This window comes from Oncorhynchus masou, chromosome 19 (assembly GCF_036934945.1).
Source record: "Oncorhynchus masou masou isolate Uvic2021 chromosome 19, UVic_Omas_1.1, whole genome shotgun sequence".
In the NCBI taxonomy this organism is placed as follows: domain Eukaryota; kingdom Metazoa; phylum Chordata; class Actinopteri; order Salmoniformes; family Salmonidae; genus Oncorhynchus; species Oncorhynchus masou.
Window position 1 is genome coordinate 24,715,434 of NC_088230.1, and position 26,526 is coordinate 24,741,959.

Here is a 26,526-nt window from a genome sequence, read left to right on the forward strand (position 1 = left end):
TGGGGGAGGTGTACGGTGCTCAGAGAGGCATAGCAGTGTATCTTTAGCAGGCTTAACAATACCTTCAATTAGCACTTTGAGGGCGGTAAGGTTAGTTGTCAGCTCATCAGCCAGAGTGAAGCTCTGTAGTGTGTCGTCATCCACTCTGTCCCCCAAGGACTTCACTACACTCTCCTGGCCCACAGCAAGCACCACACAGATCAATTACATAGTCAAGACATGAAAAACACCACAGAAAACAAAAATAAATGACACATTCTGGACACCACCACCACAAGCTCAACTAAAACAGATTTTATGGCTCAGAGATAACTGAACTGTATAACCTTAGTCTCTCGTGACAGACGTTAACGTTAAAATGTTAAATCGAGTAGTGGGAGATTTGGTTCTGGAACCAACAGGACCCTGAACAGCTTCTACCCCCAAGCCAGAAGACTGCTAAATAGTTTCAATTTTTAGTCTAGACGAGTTGTTTACGAAGCATGCAACAAAAACATTTGAGTTAGTATGAATTAACTCTGTGTTGGTTTTTGCATTTAGCCTAGTGGTTAGAGCGTTGGACTAGTAACCGAAAGGTTGCAAGTTTGAATCCCTGAGCTGACAAGGTACAAATCTGTCGTTCTGCCCCTGAACAGGCAGTTAACCCACTGTTCCCAGGCCGTCATTGAAAATAAGAATTTGTTCTTAACTGACTTGCCTAGTAAAATAAAGGTAAAATTAACACAAAAAAAATTAAAATTATTTCACCTACAGAGAAATGTCAACTTTGAAAGGAAGGAGGAGGAGTGTTAGTGAGTTGGATGAGTGATGAAGGTGTCCTCTTACCGTCTCTGCAAGATGGTTCATGTCTAAGAGTAGAACAGCGCTGGCCTCCTCCAGCTGCCCAGTCTGGGTCCTCATCAGAGCTGACTTATTCCTCCAGTTCACAAACTGTGTCTGGAAACAAAACATATGGGTAATGGGATACACTTCCACAATACTATCACAATACAGTACATTTATGTTAGGATTGTGAGAAGAAAATGATGTGATTCACACAGTACAATGGTTGTTAGATTGCCTGGTGTATGATATTTGCCAAACTTTATTTTTAGAAAAACTCTGCTAGATGAGCTGCTTATTTGTCTTATTTAAATCAAAATGAACTGATAATATAGGTGTGTATAAACATCTTGAGTCCCAACTATATCAGCCTGAGCAGAGAGAAAGGCTGTACGTGGTGTGATCACAACATACAGGAACTCAAGTTCTTTTGTTCACCTGACCTAGAATTCCTTACAATCAAATGCCGACCGCATTATTTACCAAGAGAATTCTCTTCGATCATAATCACAATTTGTGTATATCCCGCCCCAATCAGACACATCGACGGCCCTGAAATAACTTGTTTTGACTCTATGTAAACTGGAAACCACATATCCTGAGGCTGCATTTATTGTAGCTGGGGATTTAAACAAGGCTAATCTGAAAACAAGGCTCCCTAAATTTTATCAGCATATCTAATGCGTGACCCGGGCTGGCAAAACGCTGGATCGTTGTTATTCTAACTTCAGCAACGCATATAAAGCCCTTCCCCGCCCTCCTTTCGGAAAATCTGACCACAACTCCTTTTTGTTGCTCCCAGCCTACAGACAGAAACTAAAACAGGAAGCGCCCGTGCTCAGGTCTGTTCAACACTGGTCCGAACAATCGAATTCCACCCTTCAAGATTGCTTCGGTCACGTGAACTGGGATATGTTCTGCATAGCGTCGGACAATAACATTGATGAATACGCTGATTTGGTGAGCGAGTTAATTAGCAAGTGCTTCGGTGATGTTGTACCCACAGCGTCTATTAAAACATTCCCCAACCAGAAACCATGGATTGATGGCAGCATCCGCGCAAAACTGAAAGCGCGAACCACTGCTTTTAATTAGGGCAAGGTGACCGGAAACATGACCGAATACAAACAGTGTAGCTATTCCCTCCGCAAGGCAATGAAACAAGCTAAGTGTCAGTACAGAGACAAAGTAGAGTCGCAATTCAACGGCTCAGACATGAGAGGTATGTGGCAGGGTCTACAGTCAATCATGGACTACAAAAGGAAAACCAGCCCCATCGCGGACCACGATGTCTTGCTCCTAGGCAAACTAAACAACTTCTTTGCTCGCTTTGAGGACAACACAGTGCCACTGACACGACCCGCTAACAAAACCTGCAGGCTCTTCTTCACTGCAGTCATTCTGAGTAAAACATTTAAACGTGTTAACCCTCATAAGGCTGCCGGCCCAGACGGCATCCCCAGCTGCGTCCTCAGAGCATGTGCAGACCAGCTGGCTGGTGTGTTTACGGACATATTCAATCAATATTTAACCCAGTCTGCTGGTCCCACATGCTTCAAGAGGGCCACCATTGTTCCTGTTCCCAAGAAAGCAAAGGTAACTGAGCTAAACGACTACCGCCCCGTAGCACTCTGTAACGGCTTTCTTTCTGGGAAGGAGAGGCGGACCAAAACGCAGCGTCGTTATAGTTCATGGTAATTTAATAAGGTAACTCAAACATGAACACAAAACGCGAAAACCAAACCAGCCCTATCTGGTGCAGAAAACACAAAGACAGGAAACAACCACCCACAAAACCTAACACAAAACAGGCTACCTAAATATGGTTCCCAATCAGAGACAATGACTAACACCTGCCTCTGATTGAGAACCATATCAGGCCAAACATAGAAATAGACAAACCAGACACACAATATAGAATGCCCACCCAGCTCACGTCCTGACCAACACTAAAACAAGGAAAACACAAAAGAACTATGGTCAGAACGTGACACACTCACTTCCGTCATCTTGAAGTGCTTTGAGAGACTAGTCAAGGACCATATCATCTCCACCCTACCTGACATCCTAGACCCTCTCCAATTTGCTTACCGCCCCAATAGGTCCACAGACGACGCAATCACAATCACACTGCACACTTCCCTAACCCATCTGGACAAGAGGAATACCTATGTAAGAATGCTGTGCATCGACTACAGCTCAACATTTAACACCATAGTACCCTCCAAACTTGTCACACCGCTCTGTGCAACTGGGTCCTGGACTTCCTGACGGGCCGCCCCAAGGTGGTGAGGGTAGGAAACAACATCTCCACCCCGCTGATCCTCAACACTGGGGCCCCACAAGGGTGCGTTCTCAGCCCTCACCTTGTACTCCCTGTTCACCCATGACTGCATGGCCATGCATGCCTCCAACTCAATCATCAAGTTCGCAGACGACACTTTAGTGGTAGGCTTGATTACCAACAACGACGAGACGGCCTACATGGAGGAGGTGAGGGCCCTCGGAGTGTGGTGTCAGGAAAATAACCTCACACTCAATGTCAACAAAACAAAGTAGATGATCGGGGACTTCAGAAAACAGCAAAGGGAGCAGCCCCCTATCCACATCGACGGGACAGTAGTGAAGAAGGTGGGAAGTTTTAAGTTCCTCGGCATATACATCACGGACAAACTGAAATGGTCCACTCACACAGACAGCGTGGTGAAGAAGGCTCAGCAGCACCTCTTCAACCTCAGGAGGCTGAAGAAATTCGTCTTGTCACCAAAAACACTCACAAACATTTACAGATGCACAATGGAGAGCATCCTGTCAGGCTGTATCACCGCCTGGTACGGCAACTGCTCCACCCACAACTGTAAGGCTCTCCAGAGGGTGGTGAGGTCTGCATCACTGGGGGCAAACTACCTGCCCTCCAGGACACCTACACCACCAGATGTCACAGGAAGGCCAAAAAGATCATCAAGGACAACAACCACCCGAGCCACTGCCTGTTCACCCCGTTATCATCCAGAAAGCAAGGTCAGTACAGGTGCATCAAAGCGGGGACCGAGAGACTGAAAAACAGCTTCTATCTCAAGGCCATCAGACTGTTAAACAGCAATCTCTAACATTGAGTGGCTGTTGCCAACATACTGACTCATCTCTAGCCACTTTAATAAAGAAACATTCATTACATCAATTTATCACTAGCCACTTTAAACAATGACACTTTATACTGTATAATGTTTACATACCCTACATTACTCATCTAATATGTATATACAGTACTCTATACCATCTACTGCATCTTGCCTATGCCGCCCGGCCATTGCTCATTCATATATTTTTGTGTACGTATTCTTATTCATTCCTTTACACTTGTGTGTATAAGGTAGTTGTTGTGAAATTGTTAGGTTAGATTACTTGTTAGATATTACTGCATGGTCAGAACTAGAAGCACAAGCATTTCGCTACACTCGCATTAACATCTGCTAACCATGTGTATGTGACAAATAAAATTTGATTGGATTTGAAAATGTACTATACCTGGAGACGTTGGGCGGTGTAGTTGTAGTACTTGAGCCTGTCGTTGGCTGCAGCCCCAGTGGAGATGTTCAACACACTGACCTTCACCTGGTCCAGGGTCTTATTGGACGGCCTCAGGTCACCAATCAGGTGCCAGATACACTCATCACAACCTGTTGGTAGGGAGGAGACAAATTATTTGTGTTTAATTTCCCCAACATCACATCATGCTAAAATCCAACACAAAGGGTTGTTTAAGATAATAATAAAAATGAATGTTTCAGTTGAACTCGACACTCTTACTGATGTTGCAGAGGTTGACCGTGGTGGATTCAGGGAGGCACTCCCCAGTGTGCACATCACAGTGGCTGCTAGCACAGTCACATTCTGGATGGAGGAAACAGACATACACATTTCATATAGTTGATTACATGTCGAGTTCCATTTATCGAGTTGAAGGCTTTATCATCCGGACATAGGAGAGTCAGTCGGAGTACAAATACCAAATATATAATGGAACCCATGGTGGGTCTTTTGGCTGGGAAGTGCTGCTGCATCTCTGTAGTGTGGTTCTGGTTCTCTATAGTGAAGCTGTGGAATGGATGATGGTTCCGGCAGCTGGGCAGATAAATTAGGACTGGGCGGGCGTTGATGTCAGAGGAATGTCGGCTGCCAGCTGCAGTTAGTGTCTGTGGTCATGTGCAGATGCGTACGGATGGTCCCGGTGTTTCAGATCGCAGCAGATGCCTCCCTGACATCATGTATGAGTGGGTGTGAGAATGGTGGACTGGCTTGCTAGCTACAGATAATGTCATCTGTTCTTAATGTTTGACCAACTGGTCTGGGTGGTTGGCAAGATTAGACAGACACAGTACTTACTCTGACACCCTGAGGGGCCATAGTTCCAGTAGTCTGGGAGGCAGCGCTCGCAGTATCGGCCTCCGGCCCCTGGTTGGCACTGGCAGCTGTGGGTCAGAGGATGACAGGTGGGCCGGAGACCGGCAGGTGCGCAGTCACAACTATGGCAGCCCTGGCAGTTATTGAAGCCTGTGTGGCCCTTCTAAAGTACACAATGGATATACAGTATGTTAGACATCTGGTTGTTATTTTTGTTATTCACAGTAGCCTTAATGATTTTGTCTTCTTTCATCTTATTGTCTGCTTTACTGAGCATATCTGTTGTCAGGAAAATCTGTCCAACAGTGTTATTGTGTGGCCACATGGTTGTAAGGCTGTCTCCTTGACAAGGCCCTTGAGCGTCTCACCTCACATTGGTCACAGAGTTGGCCGGTGACACCAGGCTTACAGTGACATGTCCCTGTCCTGTCATCACACGAAGCTGTCCCACACTTACTACACTCACACACTGTAACACAGGATACACTCATAGTTAATACAGTGGGTCAAAAAAACATGACATGGCCACAATGAAAATGGTTATTTCTGCCCTAAAATACAAATGAAAATCCTGCAATAGATTGTGATTTTTCCCCATTTCTTCAGGTGTATTCTTCATAGTTTTCTACAAGTGAGTTATTAGAGCTGGACTTATCTCATCCAAACAGCAACAGTCCGTGTAGACCCAAATTGGTCTACACGGACAAGTTCTGGCCTGGTTTAGATCTTTTTTTCTCGGAATGATATCAGTTTGTCTCTATGAATGGTTTGTCCTCTGACAAATCAACTGTAAATGTTGGTGTTCCTCAAGATTCCGTTTAGGACCACTATTGTTTTCACGATATATTTTACCTCTTGGGGATGTCATTAGAAAACATAATGTTAACTTTCACTGCTATGCGGATAACACACAGCTGTACATTTCAATGAAACATGGTGAAGCCCCAAAACTGCACTCGCTAGAAGCCTGTGTTTCAGACATAAGGAAGTGGATGACTGCAAACCTTCTACTTTTAAACTCGGACAAAACCGAGATGCTTGTTCTAGGTCCCAAGAAACAAAGAGATCTTTTGTTGAAACTGCCAATTAATCTTGATGGTTGTACAGTCGTCTCAAATAAAACTGTGAAGGACCTCTGCGTTACTCTGGGCCCTGATCTCTCTTTTGACGAACACATCAAGACTGTTTAAAGGACAGCTTTTTTCCATCTACGTAACATTGCAAAAATCAGAAACTTTCTGTCCAAAAATTATGCAGAAAAATGAATCCATGCTTTTGTTACTTCCACTACTTCCACTACTATTCCAACAACCACCTGGGCCACTGCCTGTTCACCCCGCTATCATCCAGAAGTCGAGGTCAGTACAGGTGCATCAAAGATGGGACCGAAAGACTGAAAAACAGCTTCTATCTCAAGGCCATCAGACTGTCAAACAGCCACCACTAACATTGAGTGGCTGCTTCCAACACACTGACTCAACTCCAGTCACTTTAATAATGGGAATTGATGTAAAATATATCACCAGCCACTTTAAACAATGTTACTTAATATAATGTTTACACACCCTACATTATTCATCTCATATGTCTACGTATATACTGTACTCTATATCATCTACTGCATCTTTATGTAATACATGTATCACTAGCCACTTTGAACTATGCCACGTTGTTTACATACTCATCTCATATGTATATACTCTACTCGATACCATCTACTGCATCTTGCCTATGCCGCTCTGTACCATCACTCATTCATATATCTTTATGTACATATTCTTTATCCCTTTACACTTGTGTGTATAAGGTAGCAGTTTTGGAATTGTTAGTTAGATTACTTGTTGGTTATTACTGCATTGTCGGAACAAGAAGCACAAGCATTTCGCTACACTCGCATTAACATCTGCTAACCATGTGTATGTGACAAATAAAATTTGATTTGATTTGATTTGATTTGGTTAGACTACTGCAATGCTCTACTCGACTCCTGCTACCTGGAGACTCCTGCTACCTGTTAGACTCCTGTTACCTGGATAAAGCACTAAATAAACTTCAGTTAGTGATAGATACGGCTGCTAGAATCCTGACTAGAACCAAACAAATTTGATCATATTACTCCAGTGCTAGCCTCCCTACACTGGCTTCCTGTTAAGGCAAGGGCTGCTTTCACGTTTTACTGCTAACCTACAAAGCATTACATGGGCTTGCTCCATCTATCTTTCCGATTTGATCCTGCTGTACATACCTACACGTACGCTACGGTCACAAGACCCAGGTCTCCTAATTGTCCCTAGAATTTCTAAGCAAACAGCTGGAGGCAGGGCTTTCTCCTATAGAGCTCCATTTTTATGGAATGGTCTGCCTACCCATGTGAGAGACGCAGACTCGGTCTCAACCTTTAAGTCTTTACTGAAGACTCATCTCTTCAGTAGGTCATATGATTAAGTGTAGTCTGGCCCAGGAGTGTGAAGGTGAACAGAAAGGTTCTGGCGCAGCGAACCACCCTTGCTGTCTCTGCCTGGCCAGTTCCCCTCTCTCCACTGGGATTCTCTGCCTCTAACCCTATTACAGGGGCTGAGTCACTGGCTTACTGGTGCTCTTCCATGCCGTCCCTAGGAGGGGTGCGTCACTTGAGTGGGTTGAGTCACTGACGTGATCTTCCTGTCTGGGTTGGCGCCCCCCCTTGGGTTGTGCCATGGCGGAGATCTTTGTGGGCTACACTCGGCCTTGTCTCAGGATGGTAAGTTGGTGGTTGAAGATATCCCTCTAGTGGTGTGGGGGCTGTGCTTTGGCAAAGTGGTTGGGGTTATATCCTGCCTGTTTGGCCCTGTCCGGGGGTATCATTGGATGGGGCCACAGTGTATCCTGACCCCTCCTGTCTCAGCCTCCAGTATTTATGCTGCAGTAGTTTATATGTCGGGGGGCTAGGGTCAGTTTGTTATATCTGGAGTACTTCTCCTGTCTTATCTGGTGTCCTGTGTGAATTTAAGTATGCTCTCTCTAATTCTCCCTTTCTCTCTTTCTTTCTTTCTTTCTCTCTCTCGGAGGACCTGAGCCCTAGAACCATGCCTCAGGACTACCTGGCATGATGACTACTTGCTGTCCCCAGTCCACCTGGCCGTGCTGCTGCTCCAGTTTCAACTGTTCTGCCTGCGGCTATGGAACCCTGACCTGTTCACTGGACGTGTTACCTGTCCCAGATCTGCTGTTATCAACTCTCTAGAGACAGCAGGAGCGGTAGAGATACTCTTTATGATCGGCTATGAAAAGCCAACTGACATTTACTCCTGAGGTGCAACCTCGACAAATACTGTGATCATTATTATTTGACCATGCTGGTCATTTATGAACATTTGAACATCTTGGCCATGTTCTGTTATAATCTCCACCCGGCACAGCCAGAAGAGGACTGGCCACCCCTCATAGCCTGGTTCCTCTCTAGGTTTCTTCCTAGGTTTTGGCCTTTCTAGGGAGTTTTTCCTAGCCACCGTACTTCTACACCTGCATTGCTTGCCTTTTAGGGTTTTAGGCTGGGTTTCTGTACAGCACTTTGATATATCAGCTGATGTAAGAAGGGCTATATAAATACATTTGATTAGATTTGATTTGAACTACTAGTTAATATTTGGTGAACATGCAGCACTTTTCCATGACTCAAACAATCTGCCTCCCGTTTCTGCATCTGGGTCTCACCTTGTGCCCTTATAACCTGACTTATTCCCTTTAGCTCCTATTGGAGCAAAGGGCCTCAGTATGGTAAGTAATGTCTAACAGTACTCTTGGCAAGCACCTCTGCAATTCTTGGCACTGATGGCGTCGCCGTAGAAACCTGGGGCACACCGTTCACAGTTGGCTCCGGCCGTGTCCCCCCAGCAATTCTGACAGAAGCCGGTCACGTTGTGGCATTCATTGAAGATGTGGTTGGGGTCCGAGTTACCGTTACAGTCACAACTCTTACAGGAGTCACCGATCACCATGGGGTTGCCATAGAAACCTGGAGCACATCTGGGTGAGGAAGATGCAAGGTGGTTACCAATAATTGTTTGATTTAGTATGACATATTACTTACAGTGAAACATCATTGTTATATGAAAGCATTTCCAAATATTTATTGTTCAGGCCCTGAAAAAATAAATAGTGAATTTGTAAGAGCTTTACTTGTGTCTATATGAGCCGATTTAGGATAATAAGTGTAATTGCTCCCACGGTGGTGTTAACTCATGGTGTTGGCCAAGGTTCTGTCAGCACTGACCTCTCACAGTAATGTCCAGCATAGCCCTCTTGGCAGTTGCATCGTAGGATGTTACTGCTTCTGTCACAGTGCTCTGCAAAGCTGGCCAGACACACAGCGGAAAGAATGTCAGTCAGTGAGCTCTGCCCGCCAACACACAGGTCTCTCTCTGCACGGCCTGCACAACAGTATGGTCTGGATGGACGGACGCTATAGCTTACTTGTTGGAGGGGCTGGACAGGGGACAGGCGCACGGCTGGCAGGAGTGACGTCCGTGGTTGGCGACGTCAGGCATGTATCCATCCTCACATATTTCACAGAAATCCCCAGTGGTGTGGTCCTGACATGACTGCATGGTAAAGAGTGGAATAGTTGAAATCTATTACTGATATGATAGTAGATGGTAATCTAGAGACTAGAAGTATTCCCCATGGTGTAATTAAACAATAAGGCACAAGGGGGTGTGGTATATAGCCAATATACCACAGCTTAGGGCTGTTCTTATGCATGACGCAATGAGGAGTGCCTGGATACAGCCCTTAGCCGTGCTATATTGGCCATATTCCACAAACCCCTGAGGTACCTTATTGCTATTATAAACTGGTAACCAACGTAATTAGAGCAGTAACAAGAAATGTTTTGTCATACCTTGGGTAAATGGACTGATTTACCACAGCTTTCAGCCAATCAGCATTCAGAGCTCGAACCACCCAGTTTATAATAACTATTAATAGAGGGGATGGATGTCATACTTACTGTACAAACACCTGTGATATCTTCACATGTTTCTGAATGGCCTTTGCAGTTACATGGTAGGCATTTTTTCTGGTTACTGAGAAAATATAGTTTTGCACACACCTAGGGAGAGGGAACATGAACGAGCTCTTTAAAACAGAGTACAACCTCAGTTTCACACACAACAGTTTTCCCCTGAATCTGATCTAGGATTAGAAATACATTTGATCAGTGATATGGTTCCTGACATTAATGCCAAGTTGCTTACGTGGCACTTTATCATTCTACCTTATGTTCTTTTGAGTATTAAATTGTTATTGATTACTGCACTGTTAGGTTTAGAGCTTGCAAGAAAGGCATGTCTCTGTACTTGTGCACGTGACATTAAAACTTGAAACAGCTATTTCAGAAAGTACGTAGAGCACCTGGAATCGTTTTGGCAAGGCTGGATTAAGTTGTGCGTCATCAATGGTGTACAACGTTCCCCTACTTTTCACAATATCTCTTATCAAACAAACTCACATTCCGTCATGAAAAAAAGGTGCTGTCTTATTTAGCTACTCTAATATGTGACAATAAAGCATAGTACGTGACTAAGACAAAATTATGACATTTTTGAATACTTGCATACTGCTAATAATGGTTCTCTCATTCACAGAATGTTACTTACAAAACTCTCATGGCCAATTCACTCTGCCACTTGTTCTGTAAGGCAGTTTCCTAATGTAGTGTGAAATCAGAGTTCAGCAACACCTCTCCTCCCTCCCCCTCCACAGATCCCTTTGATCTTCAGTCACCCCATTCAAAGATGGTTATGATCCTACAACACTACTGTTCATATTGGCCTGTTGTAAGAGTGCCGTGTTTTCCCCCCTTGTTTCATCCAGTCAATGGAACACGTATGTTGTGTTCCAGAGTGGCAGGCACCAATACATCTCAAACATCTCACACAACTCCCAGTTGTGATGCATAATTCGCCTTGATTTATTCGGTAGCAGGCCGTGAGGTCCGGCTAGCAGGCCGGAGGTCGGGCTGCCTTCTGAAAATAAGTAGCTTCCGTTCTTCTGGCAGTCATTGGAAAATAAAATAAACGACCTACGAGGAAGATTAAACTACCAACAGGACTGTCACACCCTGACCGTAGATTTGGGTGGGCATTCTATGTTCATGTTTCTATGTTTTCCATTTCTTTATGTGGGATCTTGTTCTTCGTTTGTGACCAGGTAGTTTGCACTACGAAGCTGGTCGGTTGTTGTTTTCTTTATTGTTTTGTTTTGTCTAAACGTTTCACTTCAACAATAAATATTATGTGGAACTCAAGGAACGCTGCACCTTGGTCTCATCCTTCCAACGACAGCCTTTACAAGGACATTAAAAACTGTAACATCTTAGTATTAAATGATCAACATACTGTACAGCTGGCTGGTTTTACGCTGCATCGGCAGGATAGAACAGCGGCGTCTGGTAAGACAAGGGGTCGGGGACTATGCATATATAAAAACAACAGCTGGTGCACGATATTTAAGGAAGTCTCAAGTATCTCATGATATGCTGTAGACCACATTATCTGCCGCACTCAATGAGCAGTATTCCGCCATAAGCAAATAGGAAAACACTCATCCAGAGGCGGCGCTCCTAGTGGACGGAGACTTTAATGCAGGGAAACTTAAAACTGTTTTACCAAATTTCTATCAGCATGTAAATGTGCAACCAGAGGGGAAAATACTCTAGACCACCTTTACACCACACACCAATACTCGTACAAATCCCTCGCCCTCCATTTGGCAAATTTGAGCATAATTCTATCCTCCTGATTGCTGCTTACAAGCTAAAGTTAAAGCAGGAAGCACCAGTGACTAGATCAATAAAAAAAGTGGTCAGATGAAGCAGATGCTAAGCGACAGGACAGTTTGGCTAGCACAGACTGAAATATGTTCTGGGATTCTTCCTATGGCATTGAGGAGTACATCGACGACGTTGTCCCCACAGTGACCATACGTACATACCCCAACCAGAAGCCATGGATTACAGGCAACATCCGCACTGAGCTAAAGGCTAGAGCTGCCGCTTTCAAGGAGCAGGACTTTCAAACACGGAAGATTATAAGAAATCCCGCTATGCCCCCTGAAGAACCATCAAACAGGCAAAGTGCCAATACAGGACTAAGACTGAATCGTACAACACCGTCTCCGACGCTCATTGGCTTGCAAACCATTACAGACTACAAAGGGAAGCACAGCCAAGAGCTGCCAAGTGACACGAGCCTACCAGACGAGCTAAACTACATCTATGCTCGATTCGAGGCAAATATCACTGAAACATGTATGAGAGCACCAACTGTTCCGGACGACTGTGTGATCACGCTCTCTTACCCAAGTAAGATGTTTAAACAGGTCAACATTCACAAGGCCGCAGGGCCAGATGGATTACCAGGACGTGCACTGTGAGCATGCGTTGACCAACTGGCGAGAATGCTATTTATTGACTACAGCTCAATGTTCTACACCATTGTGCCCTCAAAGCTCATCCATAAGCTAGGGACCCTGGGACTAAACACCTCCCTCTCCTCTGCAACTGGATCCTGGACTTCCTGACGGGCCACCCCCCAGTTGGTAAGGGCAGGGAACAACACATCCTCCATGCTGATCCTCAACACGGTGGCCCCTCAGGGGTGTGTGCTCAGTCCCATCCTAGACTCGCTGTTCACTCATGACTGCACGGCCAGGCATGACTCCAACACCATCATTAAGTTTGCCGATGACAACAGTGTTAGGCATGATCACCGACAACAACGAGACAGCCTATAGGTAGGAGGTCAGAGACCTGGCCATGTGGTACCTGGATAACAGCCTCTCCCTCAAAGTGATCAAGACACAAGACACAGGAGATGATTGTGGACTACAGGAAAAGGAGAACCGAGCACGACCCCATTCTCATCGACGGGACTGTAGTGGAGCAGGTTGAGAGCTTCAAGTTCATAGGTGTCCACATCACCAATATGGTTATGATGTTATATGACGTCCTGGTTATTGACTACAGGTCATTTCAATCGATTCTACTCACCTTCTGCTCCCACACATATGTTTGCATTACAACTGATTACATACTATAGAGTAGGTGTTATCTATGCCAGTGTATAGGTAAAATTATCTGAATGGGTCCTGAACAGTAAGCAGTCTAGAGATCCATATCACAATTGAGGCTATTGCACTACAGAATGCTAGTCCTCTCAGAGAGTCTTATTGGTTGCTGACAGTGCTGAATAATTACACTTCATTGCTAATGACTAGATTTAGAATGATCTGAACCCCACCCTGTTCAACTGGGTCCTGGATTTCCTGACGGGCCGACCCCAGGTGGTGAAGGTAAGCAACAACACCTCCGCTATGCTGATCCTTAACATGGGGGCCCCACAAGAATGTGTCCTCAGCCCCCTCCTGTACTTCCTGTTCACCTATGACTGCATGCCCATGTATGCCTCCAACTAAATCATCAAGTTTGCAGACAACACAACAGTTGTAGGCCTGATTACCAACAACGACAAGACCGCCTACAGGGAGGAGGTAAGGGCCCTGGTGGAGTGGTCCCAGGAAAATAACCTCAACGTCAACAAAACGAAGGAACTGATCATGGACTCTAGGAGACAGCAAAGTGAGCACGCCCCATCCACATCGACAGGGCCGCAGTGGAGAGGGTGAAAAGCCTCGGTGTGCACATCACTGACAGCCTGAAACGGTCCATTCAAACGGTGTGGTGAAGAAGGCGGAACAGCGTCTCATTAACCTCAAGAGGCTGAAGAAATTCGGCTTGGCCCCTCTGACCCTCACAAACCCTCTACAGATGCACCATTGAGAGCATTCTGTCAGGCTGTATCACTGCCTGGTATGGCATTTGCACTATCCGCAACCGCAGGGCTCTCCAGAGGGTGGTGCGGTCAGCATCATCGGGGGCACACTGCCTGCGCTCCAGGATATCTACAGCACCTGTTGTCACAGACAGCCCAAGAAGATCATCAATGACCTCAGCCATCCGAGCCATGGCCTGTTCACCCCGCTACCACCTAGAAGGCGGAGACAACTTAGTCACTGTTACTGGCCGGCTACCACCCGGTACTCTACCCTGCACATAGTCATTGAACACTGCTCACTTTAATAATGTTTACATACTGTTTTACCCTCTTCATATGTATATACTGTATTCTAGTCAAGCCTCATCCTATATAACTACTGCTGTACACACCTTTTCTATTCATATACTGTCCATAATGTCTATACACAACATCATATACATATGTATATTTCTCGTTCTGATATTTCTTAATTATTTTATTTTATTTGTTGGATTTGTGTGTATTGCTTTCAATTATTGCACTGTTTGAGCAAGGAAAAACATTAGCATTTCACTGCACCTGCGATAACATCTGCAAAATATGTGTACTTGACCAGTAAAATGTGATTTGATTACCCTATGATGAACTACTTTTGACCACCAGGGTCACTACAGAAGGGCTCTGGTCAAAAGTAGTGCGCTATATACTGTATAACAGGGAATAGGGTGCGTTTTGGGATGTAAACTTTAGAAGTGTAAAGTATATAACACAGCAGACGTTTCACCATGTAATATCTAACTACATTAGTTCCTATTTGTTTGGACCAGAATGAGTCTCATTCAAATATCCTTTAGTTCAGAATACCATTTAATTAAAACACCAAACCCCAACTTCCTGGTACTGTTTCCTCTGGGTATAGGGAGTAATCCTGTGATACAGAAAACAAACCCCTCAAGAATATTTTACAGCATGGTAAATGCTCTAATCCGCTCCTAAATGGCATGAACATTGAAACAATTCACATCTGTAGCCTTCTGGTCCACTCCGAATGTCCTCTGTAAAGTGAGCTATTTCTGAACTATTTCTCTGTGCTCCCACTGCCGTAGAGAACAAAGATGACATTCACCATGTAGTGTAGCCTTGCTCTGTTTCATGTGCAGCAGCATGTCCCAAAGACTATGTCACTGTGCTCCACTTCTAAAAGGTGGAACCTCAAATAAATGTTAAGGGCAATTCCACCTTATGATGCAGAGACTCAGATTTTTCACACTCCTTGTGCACAGAGTTTAATGGTTTGTTTAACTTTGCAATCATTCTTATTTTTTGTTGGCATACAATTTAAAGTGAAAAATCTGAATCTCAACATCACTCTGTTATCGGGGAATTGCCAGTATGCATTTATCATTAGCTGTTCATATCATGTGTTCGGAAGTGCTATAAGTTATTTAGCCTACATGAGACTAAGCATGAGTCTGGCTCTATCTCTGCCTCTGGGATAAATAAATACGGTGCCTCCAAACAAGAGTTCAATCCAAAGTCAACATCTTCTCAGGTCTGAGGCTGTGGCAGACTCTCTCTCTCTCTGAAATAGGAACAACAAACCCGGTGCCCCCCTCTCCCTCCCTGCCTGCACCCACTCCTCACAATAAGAGGCAGATAGTTTATTGACTTTGGGCCTAGTGAAGGCTTCACTCTCTGACTTAGTGGTAAACTCCTCGGAAGATACTGAGGATGGGAAAGGGGTATGGCTTGGTAATGTGAATCTCCTCATAATCCAATAACAGAGCAGAGACGATATGTCTGCAGTGGAGAGGCCTCTATATATGGGTCTCTGCTATTAGAATGCTCATGTACACAGAAGAAGTAAACAATTTCACAAGAGGCGGAAGATCGTCAATTCTAAATTTAGACACTGGGGGATCTGCTCCCTGCCCCCTCCCCTTCCCCCCACCCCATCAAAATTCTCTCTACTGCCTTAAATTTAGCAAACAAAAAATAAATATAGTTATTAAATTCATTGTTCTGTGACTCTGTGACCTCTTACACAATGCAAAGTCGGTTTGTGTAACATTTACATTAGTTACATTACTAACATTTACATTAGCCTTGCTCTGGGCACATTGTTTTACCTGTGTGTCCCTGAGATAGAAGGTCTCTCTCTAAGATAGATGCCCATTCTTTGGGCCCCCGTTGGCCCCCAAACAGGAAATATCTGCCTGCACCCATTCTACCCACTATAAATGTGTGAGCAGCACGTCCTGTATTGTTTCTCATGCCATTTCTGCGTGCTATGTTCCCTCTATGTGTGTTGCTCAACACTTGGCAGCTGGTTTCCATTAGGGCTCCACCGGTGGCTAGCGCGGGCCAATGGAGAGTGATATGTCCCTCATCAGGGTCTCGGCTGGAGCTCCTCCACAAACATGCGGACGCCAGGCAGAACACAGAGAGGGTTGAGACGCAGCACTGAGTGGCCAGAGGGCTGCCACAGAGATATGGATCCACACAGCAAGATCCTTTTACACCCAAACCACCACAGCATTTCACAAAACAAGATCTAAGAAGCATACTGACTGACTTACAAACCTGCTTCTCTTGCAGTGACTATCAAAACCCATTAGAGTTTAGCTATAGAAGCATTCAGCACAGTGAATGGGCATAATATCCAATGTGACTGTCTGATTCAGTCATGTGGGAAAAGTGATGTTGACAAGTTTGCAATAACAACAGGTCCTCTGTATTTAGCTGTGATAAGGAACTGGATGCCTGCTATGCTTCCTGTACCAGCCAAGCAGAGAAAAAACTAAATGTCTGGTCTTACTTTCATCACAGACTGCTGTTCCCAATGTAAACCAATGGAAGTCGCTGAGCAGACGATCCCTGAGAGGACGATGGAGAGTAGAAGGCAGAGGCAGGGCAGAGCTTTAGTAGCAGACATGTCTCTGTGTAAGTCCAATGGAGCGCTGCTCCCTCTCGCTCTCTGTCTCACTGTCCTGCCTGTAGTGAAGTCTTTCTGCAACACAGGCAGCTCTCTCTCTCCCTCGTTCTGCAGCACCCGTTGGTTAACTTTTCCACTGGTCCGACCTTGCGGTGCAAGCGCCAGCTCAGTCCAGCCCCAAGTCCTATAAAACAAATAGTGTGCACTTCCTCCTCTCCTTTCCTTTCAACTCCCGCCTATGCCTCCCCCAGTGGACCTGCCTCCCCAGAGCCTGATCATAAATCACATTCAGATGAGAAGTCTGGAGAGGGAGAGAGAAGAGGAGAGAGAGGGGGGAGCAATAAAAAGGGAGAGAAAATGAGAGAGCAACGGGGTGCACTAGACTAGTGTGTATTTCAGACAAGCAGACAGTGCAGTCATCCAGGTGGCATATCTCCCTCTGACTGGCAGAGTCACATTGAGTGTTGTTGGTCAGCAGCTGTCTCCGTCTGCAGGGTCCCTCCATGGTACCCTTGGGGTACCCTTGGGGGGACTGAGCAGCAGACACAACCTCCAACCCCTCTCAGAGCCCTCCTTCCCCCCTCTGGTCGTCCAGGTAGAGAGAGGGGCCGTGATAAGAAAAAGTTCTGAAAAGATAAAAAAGCTGCCCCCCCCCACCCCACCTCTTCACACTTCTCCCCCATCCCCCTCCCTGGCTGGCGCTGCCCCTCTGTTTTTCTAAGCACAGGTCAGACTGTCAAAGAAGGTGATACATTTATGAAAACTATGTTAGTCAGGATGCTTCCTCCACCAGGAAGGAGGCCAGTGACTATGGCTGAAAGTAGCACTCAGTCAGTCAAAGGAGTATTGTAAAAGTTCAACGCTGTGTACTCTAGGATCAAAGTATGGTGTCCGTGTCGGTGCATGTGCTTTATTCATGCCGGAAATGTTCAATGCAGAAACACATGACAATAAAGAGACGTCTCATGCCAGCCATTAGATTGTGACAGGGTGATGTTGTTCTCTCTCCATCTCTCTGCCTATAAAGAGTGTGTTGTAAGTCGTTTCAAATGTGGCGTCTGAGTTATGTGCCATTGGTCCTGACTGGACCATGTGGAAGTTCTACACTGCCCGTCGAACATCTCATTCCAAAATCAGCCTCTACTCTTCTGGGAAAGCTTTCCACTAGATGTTAAAAAACATGGCTGCGGGGACATGCTTGCATTCAGCCACAAGAGCATTAGTGAGGTAGGGCACTGATGTTGGGCGATTAGGCCTGGATCACAGTCGGTGTTCCTATTCATCCCATAAGGTGTTCAATGGGGTTGAGGTCATAGCTCTGTGCAGGCCAGTCAAATTCTTCCACACCGATCTCCAAAACATATTTTGCTTTGTGCACAGGGGCATTGTCATGCTGTTTCCACAAAGTTGGAAGCACAGAATAATCTAGAATGTCATTGTATTACTGTAGAATTAAGATTTCCCTTCACTGGAACTAAGGGGCCTAGCCTGAACCATGAAAAACAGCCCCAGGCCATATTTCCTACTCCACCAAACTTTACAGTTGGCACTATGCATTGGGGCAGGTAGCATTTTCCTGGCATCCGCCAACCCAGATTCGTCCGTCGGACTGCCAGATGGTGAAGTGTGATTGATCACTCCAGAGAATGCGTTTCCTCTGCTCCAGAGCTTTACACTACTCCAGCCGACGCTTGGCATTGCGCACAGTGATCTTAGGCTTGTGTGTGGCTGCTCGGCCATGGAAACCCATTTCATGAAGCTCCCGACAAACAGTTCTTGTGCTGATGTTGCTTCCAGAGGCCGTTTGGAACTCGGTAGTGATTGTTGCAACCGAGGACAGACGATTTTTACACGCTACGCGCTTCAGCACTCGGTGGTCACGTTCTGCATGCTTGTGTGGCCTACCACTTCACGGCTGAGCCATGGTTGCTTCTGGACGTTTCCACTTCACAATAACAGCATTTACAGTTGACCTGGGCAGCTCTAGCAGGGCAGAAATGTGATGAACTGACTTGCTGGAAAGGTGGCAAGTCACTGAGCTCTTCAGTAAGGCCATTCTACTGCCAATGTTAGTCTATGGAGTACACATGGCTGTGTGCTCAATTTTATACACCTGTCAGCAACCGGAGTGGCTGAAATAGCTAAATCCACGAATTTGACTGGGTCTCCACATACTTTGGTATATATAGTGTATGTCTCGAATGATCAATAAACAGGCCGTCACATTCCACTGATGCATGTTAGGGATGTTTCTTTTAATCCTGCCTTTCTTCCATGCAAGAGCAAAACAAGACAACAACATGTCCGTTACCACGCATCAGAGGAGATCAAACGTCAGCCTTTATAATATGATAGGAATTATCTCTCTCACACACTAACACACAGCACACACATTGCTTATGTAAAGCCTGGCCTCAGAACCATAAGAAACATCCTGTGGTGTTTACGGTTTCCCAATCTTATAACTTTACTAGGTTAAATAACAAACGGACGGAGAGGAAAATACGGTTAATGCCCACAGGTGTTTTAGTGTTACACTGCACGGGGTAACGGGGAGCTGCACAAAACCAACAAACCTAGCCTGAACTAGCTAGCCATACCTCCCACTGGACTGTGACAACTGTGCGGCCACGGGGTGCTAGCCTCTCCCGGTATATCACCACTCCAACCTGGCCAACTACGTAGCAGGGACCCACCCAGGTGCTGTCCAGTTTGGGGCTCCTGCCTTTCACTCTCTTGGGGCCGTACACCCACACCAGGTCTCCTGATGTAAAATGTTGCCCCTCACATGCACATCGTACCATGTGCATGTGAGGGGGCAACATTTTACATCAGGATGCAGATTTTCTTCATAGTCTTGGTAATGCCAAAATGTCCTACACCAGGGCGTCCATGGTGTAGCTCCAGCACTTCTTCTCTCAGGACGTAAGGGACGACAAACTGCCAATGAGCCTCTCCTGAGGCTGATTCCAACCAGCTTATTTTCAGTGCTCCATCTCTTATTTCTACCCCAGGCCACTGTGACCACAGTCCCCTCACAGTGGGTGACTGCTCCACCACCTCATCCCAGGGGGCAACGTCCTTCCTCCACCCAGCCAATCACCATATGTAGGTCGGGATCAGTCAATAGATGTCTAGAAATTACAAAAACCAATTTGACAGAGCTTGAATAATTTTTTAAAGAATAATGGGCAAATGTTGCACAATCCAGGTGTGGAAAGTTTACAGAGACTTACCCAGAAAGACTTAACTGTGATAGCTTCCAAAGGTGCTCTACAAGGTATTGACTCAGGGGTGTGAATACTTGTGTAAATTAGATATTTCTGTATCTCATTTTCAATACATTTGCAAATGTCACGTTCTGACCTTTATTTCCTTTGTTTTGTCTTTATTAGTATGGTCAGGGCGTGAGTTGGGGTGGGCAGTCCATGTGTGTTTTTCTATGTTGGGGTTTTGAGTTCAGCCAAGTATGGTTCTCAATCAGAGGCAGGTGTCGTTAGTTGTCTCTGATTGAGAATCATACTTAGGTAGCCTGGGTTTCACTTTTGAGTTGTGGATGTTTGTTTTCCGTGTGCGTGTTTGTTGCCAGACAGTACTGTTTCGTTTATTGTTTTGTATTTCATAGTGTTCAGTTCACGTCTTAAAATAAACGTTATGGACACTTACCACGCTGCACATTGGTCCTCCGATCTGTCTCGCTACTACTCAAAAGAGGAGGAAGAATGTTGTCAATCGGGCTGTCAATGTATACAGTGGGTATGTTAAGAAAATACCTAATCTGTTTCCAGATCCTAAGCGTATGACAAATGACTGGGTTAGAGTCATAAGTGGATTTTTTCACATATGATGGGCTATTAACAACTGCAGGGAGTGAGGAACGTTGACAGGAGGGCTGCTCAATCAAAAGCCATGCAGGCATATCCTTCTGTCAGGTAAGCTTTCCCTCCAGAAAGACACAATGTTCAGATTAGGAGCCCAATAATACAGTTTAAAGTGAGGAAGGCCAAAGCCACCCTCTATTTTGTACTTGCAAAAATTATTCTTTGAAATTCTGGCTGCCTTGTTATCCCATAAAAATGGAGTTACTATTGAATCCAGTTTCTTAAAATAGCTTTGTGGTATGAAATTGGGTAGACGTTGGAAGAGGTAAAGAAACCTGGGTTGGACAACCATTTTAATAGCGTTTATACGACCAACCAAGGAGATAGACAGAGTTTTCCAAAAATCTATATTTTGTTTAAGCTGATATATTTTCATGTCCCAATTCGCTTTCAATAGCTGATCAAGGTCTCTTGTCACTACAATGCCAAGGCTTGTGAACTTGTCCATCACTGTTCTAAACGGGGTAGATTGCAGAAATTGCATATCCACAGGCCGTGATATTGGCATCAACTCACTTTTTTGCCAGTTTATCTTGTAGCCAGAGAAGGAGCCAAATGTGTTTATCAAGTTAAGTAAGGGTGGAATAGAAGTTTTAGGTTTGGACAAAAACAAAAGAACATCGTCTGCATATAGGGACATTTTGTGCTGTGTGTCTTTTATTTTAACAGAAGCTATATCGGCACATGCCCAAATGCGAGTAGCAAGGGGTTCCATGGCTATAGCGAAGAGAGCAGGCGAAATAGGGCACCCCTGTCGGCACCCCTTGAATAAGCGGAATGACTGCGACATTTCTTGATTGGTTACCACGGACGCCATTGGGTGTGCATAAATAATTCTTATCCAATTAATAAATTCCTTTCCGAACCCGAAGTGCTCCAGAACCGACATCATATATTTCCACTCAATCCGGTCAAACGCCTTCTCTGACTTCAAGAAATATTACCATTGCCTCAACCTTATGATCGTGATACATTACGTTGAAAAGACGTCTCAAATTGTAGTGTATATGTCGGCCCGGGATAAAACCTGTCTGGTCAGTGTGTATGATGTCAGAAATATATGTTTTCAATCGGTTTGCCAATATCTTTGTCGTCACCTTGTTTTCTATGGGAAGCTAACTCCTCATGGGTTGGCGACGTTGAAATCTGTTTGCTGTCTATCTCATTCAAGTTATCTTGTTTAGCGCTCCCTTTTCTGGTGCCTTTTCCCTTTGTCATATTTGTTTGAAGATATAGGTCGTGAGAGGTTAAAGATAAATACTAATTTGTTTCAAAATGGAGCGGAGCTCTAGCAAAGCATGTCTACTCCATAGCACGCTCTCTAGCGCCCCCCATTGTTGTGCACTTTTGCTTGGGTTACATCACTGTGTTTTTGTAAACGTGTTTGTTTTGGGCTTCGTCCCTGTCATTCACCTAGAGGCGTTCATACATCTTTGTGCCCATAACTTCATATCTTTGTGCCCAGAACACCATTGAATGGGAGACTTTTATTCCCCAAACTACATTTTATCCTGCCAAAGGCTGTGCATCTGTTGAAGGTCAAAAATATGATAAATTACTATTAGAGTGAAAGCCTTGTAGGGAATCTAACAATGTTTCTCTATCAAATAGAATACATCTTCTGGGTTTGGAATGGAATCCCTTATGCTAGCTGGCTTGCTCATTTTAGATGAGAGTAGCGAAAGTTAGTTACTAGTTATCTCAAAAAGAAAAGACATTTCACCCTTTCCCCAAACGTTTGTTCTTTCTCAATGTTATGAATTTTAGTGAAGTTGACAATTCTTCTTCCAGAATGTATTTATTTATTTGGTCCTCAAACTTGAACTCGAGATATGCCATTTAGAAAGCACCAGTGACCCGGTCAATAAGAAAGAGGTTAGATGAAGCTGATGCTACATTAAGCTACAGGACTGTTTTGCTAGCACAGACTGGAATATGTTCCGAGATTCTTCCGATGGCATTGAGGAGTACAACAAATCAGTCACTGGCTTCATCAATATGTGCATCGATGACTTCATCCCCACAGTAACCATACATACCCCAACCATACCCCAAACAGAAGACATGGATTACAGGCAACATCCGCACAGAGCTAAATGGTAGAGCTGCTGCTTTCAATCCCACATATCCCACCTCTGATGAACCATCAAACAGGCAAAGCGTCCAAGCAGGACTAAGATTGAATCGTATGTCACCGGCTCTGACGCTCGTCGGATGTGGCAGGGCTTGCAAACTATTACAGACTACAGCCGAGAGCTGTCCAGTGACCCAAACCTACAAGACGATCTAAATTACTTCTATGCTCACTTCGAGGCAAATAACACTGAAACATGTATAAGAGTACCAGCTGTTCTGGACGATTGTGTGATCACGCTCTCCGTAGCCGATGTGAGTAAGACCTTTAAACAGGTCCACATTCACAAGGCCGCAGGGCCAGATGGATTACCAGGACATTTACTCTGAGCATGCGCTGACTAACTGGCAAGTGTCTTCACTGACATTTTCAACCTCTCCCTGACTGAGTCTGTAATACAAACATGTTTCAAGCAGACCACCATAATTCCTGTGCCCAAGAACACTAAGGTAACCTTCCTTTAAGGACTATCGACCCATAGCACTCACGTCTGTAGCCATTAAGTGTTTTGAAAGGCTGGTCATGGCTCACATCAACACAATTATCGCAGAAACCACTCCAATTTGCATACCGCCCCAACAGATGATGCAATCTCTATTGCACTCAACACTGCCCTTTCCCACCTGGACAAAAGGAACACCTATGTGAGAATGCTATTCCTTGACTACAGCTCAGCATTCAACACCATAGTGCCCTCAAAGCTCATCCATTAGCTAAGAACCATGGGGCCAAACACCTCCCTCTGCAACTGGATCCTGGACTTCCTTAAGGGCTGCCCCTAGGTGATAAGTGCAGGGAACAACACATCCACCATGCTGATTCTCAACACGGGGGCCCCTCAGGGGTGCGTGCTCAGTCCCCTCCTGTACTCCTTGTTCACGCATAACTGCATGGCCAGGCATGACTCTAACACCATCATCAAGTTTGCCGATGACAAAACAGTGGTAGGCCTGATCACCGACAAAGTAGGACAGCCTATAGGGAGGGGGTCAGAGACCTGGTCGTGTGGTACCAGGACAAACAAACTCTCCCTCAACGTGATCAAGACAAAGGAGATGATTGTGGACTACAAGAAAATGAGGACTGAGCACGCCCCAATTCTCATCGACCTGGCTGTAGTGGAACAGGTTGAGAGCTTCAATGTCCTTGGTGTCCTCGTCCCCAATAAACTATCATGGTCCAAACACACTAAGACAGTCATGAATCGGGCACGACAAAGCCTATTCCCCCTTAGGAGACTGAAAAGATTTGGCATGGGTCCTCAGATCCTCAAAAGGTTCTGCAGCTGCACCATTGAGAGCATCCTGACTGGTTGCATCACTGCCTGGTATGATAACTGCTCGGCCTCTGACCTCAAAGCACTACAGAAGGTAGTGCGTACGGCCCAGTGCATCACTGGGGGCCAAGCTCCCTGCCATCCATAACCTCTATTTCAGGCAGTGTCAGAGGAAGGCCCTAAAAGTGGCCACCCTAGTCATAGACTGTTCTCTCTGCTACCGCATTGCAAGTGGTACAGGAGCGCCAAGTTCAAAAGGCTTCTAAACAGCTTCTACTCCTAAGACATAACTTCTGAACAGCTAATCAAAGGGCTACCCAGACCCCTCTTTTAGGCTGCTGATACTCTCTGTTTATAATCTATGCATAGTCACTTGACTCTACCTACATGTACACTAGCGTTCAAAAGTTTGGAGTCACTTGTTTTTTAAAGAAAAGCACATGTTTTGATCATTAGCCTTTTGCAATTATGTTATCACAGCTGAAAACTGTTGTCCTGATTAAAGAAGCAATACAACTGGCCTTCTTTAGACTGGTTGAGTCTGGAACATCAGAATTTGTGGGTTCGATTACATAATGGCCAGAAACAAAGAACTTTCATGTGAAACTCGTCAGTCTATTCTTGTTCTGAGAAATGAATGCTATTCTATACTATAAATTGCCAAGAAACTTGAAGATCTCGTACAGCGCTGTGTACTACTCCCTTCACAGATCAGCGCAAACTGGCTCTAACCAGAATAGAAAGACGAGTGGGAGGCCTGGGGCAAAACTGAGCAAGAGGACAAGTACATTAGAGTGTCTAGTTTGAGAAACAGACTCCTCACAAGTCCTCAAGTGGCAGCTTCAGTAAATAGTACCTGCAAAACACCATTCTCAATGTCAACAGTGAAGATGTGACTCCAGGATGCTGGCCTTCTTGGCAGTGTTCCTCTGTGCAGATTCTGTGTTCTTTTGCCCATCTTAATCTTTTCCTTTTATTGGCCAGTCTGAGATATGGCTTTTTCTTTGCATCTCTGCCTAGAAGGCCATTGCCCCAGGGGACATTGCCCTGTGTAGGGTGCTGTCTTTCAGATGGGAAGTTAAACAAGCGTTCTGACACTCTGCGGGCACTTAAGATCCCATGGCACTTATAGTAAGAGTAGGGGTGTTAACCCTGTCGTCCTGGCTAAATTCCCAATCTGACTCATGCTATTATGGCCACCTAATCATCCCTAGGTTCCAATTAGCTCATTCATCCCCTCTCCCCTGTAACTATTCCCCAGATTCTTGCTGTAAATGAGAATGTGTTCTCAGTCATCTTCCCCATTAAAATACGGGTTAAAAAACATGAATAAAATATTAATTGTGTAAAACCATTACAATAATAAGGACAGTTGGTGGATTATCATAGCACTGCCTGAGTGTCCTGGGGCAGAAGTTTGGTTCATTAGTTCTGATTATCTTCCATTGTTTAGCATGTTTACAACACCACCTCTCCCAGTCTCTGGGTGAGTTGTTTTAACACTCTTAGCACCTTTAAAATGTAATTGTTGGGACTAATTATACGTTTTCACAGCCATCAGTGCTGAAAACAGGGAGGTATGATAGCTAGTGGTGTTCATTTACATTTCAACAGGTCCCTTGTCAAGCTGCTGCAGCCAGAGTGGAATGATATGCTAATATTGGCTACATTTTGTAAGGTGTGTGTGTGTGTGTGTGTGTGTGTGTGTGTGTGTGTGTGTGTGTGTGTGTCCATCCCTCCTAAGAGAGTTTGGTTAAATGAAAAAGACAAAAGAGATAGAACCCTAATATTTACAGTCCTTGACTTGGGCAGGAGCTCACCGGAGCTAAGTACCAGCACCAACATTTGTCTACTGCTTGAGTTCCTGCACCTGTTAAAGAATATTAACTCAAAAGTGTCGGAGGTCCTGCACCTAAATATTAACAGTACCAGCACTCAGAATGAGTACCTGTACTCATTTTCACATTCACTCTGTTTACTAATGCTTACAAATTGGATCACAACTTTACAAATAACAACGATCCCACTCTGGAACTTTGTTATGCCTGTAGAGTAGGGCTCTCCAACCCTGTTCCTGGAGAGCTACCCTCCTGTAGGTTCTCTCCAACCCTGTTCCTGGAGAGCTACCCTCCTGTAGGTTCTCTCCAACCCTGTTCCTGGATCCTGGAGAGCTACCCTCCTGTAGGTTCTCTCCAACCCTGTTCCTGGAGAGCTACCCTCATGTAGGTTCTCTCCAACCCTGTTCCTGGAGAGAACCTACAGGAGGGTAGCGCTCCAGG

General features: G+C 45.1%; 1 protein-coding gene across 1 annotated transcript in view; it reads right to left on the minus strand.

Moving 5' to 3' along the window:
- The window catches only part of LOC135506050 (laminin subunit alpha-4-like), a 37,052-nt gene extending 19,920 nt beyond the window's left edge, over positions 1-17,132 (minus strand). Inside the window, exons 1-11 of the mRNA XM_064925422.1 lie at positions 16,840-17,132; positions 10,214-10,315; positions 9,679-9,806; positions 9,479-9,559; positions 9,017-9,231; positions 5,595-5,695; positions 5,209-5,389; positions 4,633-4,716; positions 4,351-4,502; positions 826-936; positions 63-174 (exon numbers count right to left, since the gene is read on the minus strand). Of these exons, the coding sequence (XP_064781494.1) occupies positions 63-174; positions 826-936; positions 4,351-4,502; positions 4,633-4,716; positions 5,209-5,389; positions 5,595-5,695; positions 9,017-9,231; positions 9,479-9,559; positions 9,679-9,806; positions 10,214-10,315; positions 16,840-16,956 (1,384 nt within the window). The 5' untranslated portion in view covers positions 16,957-17,132. The remainder of the gene's footprint in view (positions 1-62; positions 175-825; positions 937-4,350; positions 4,503-4,632; positions 4,717-5,208; positions 5,390-5,594; positions 5,696-9,016; positions 9,232-9,478; positions 9,560-9,678; positions 9,807-10,213; positions 10,316-16,839) is intronic.
- Positions 17,133-26,526: the final 9,394 nt, after the last annotated feature.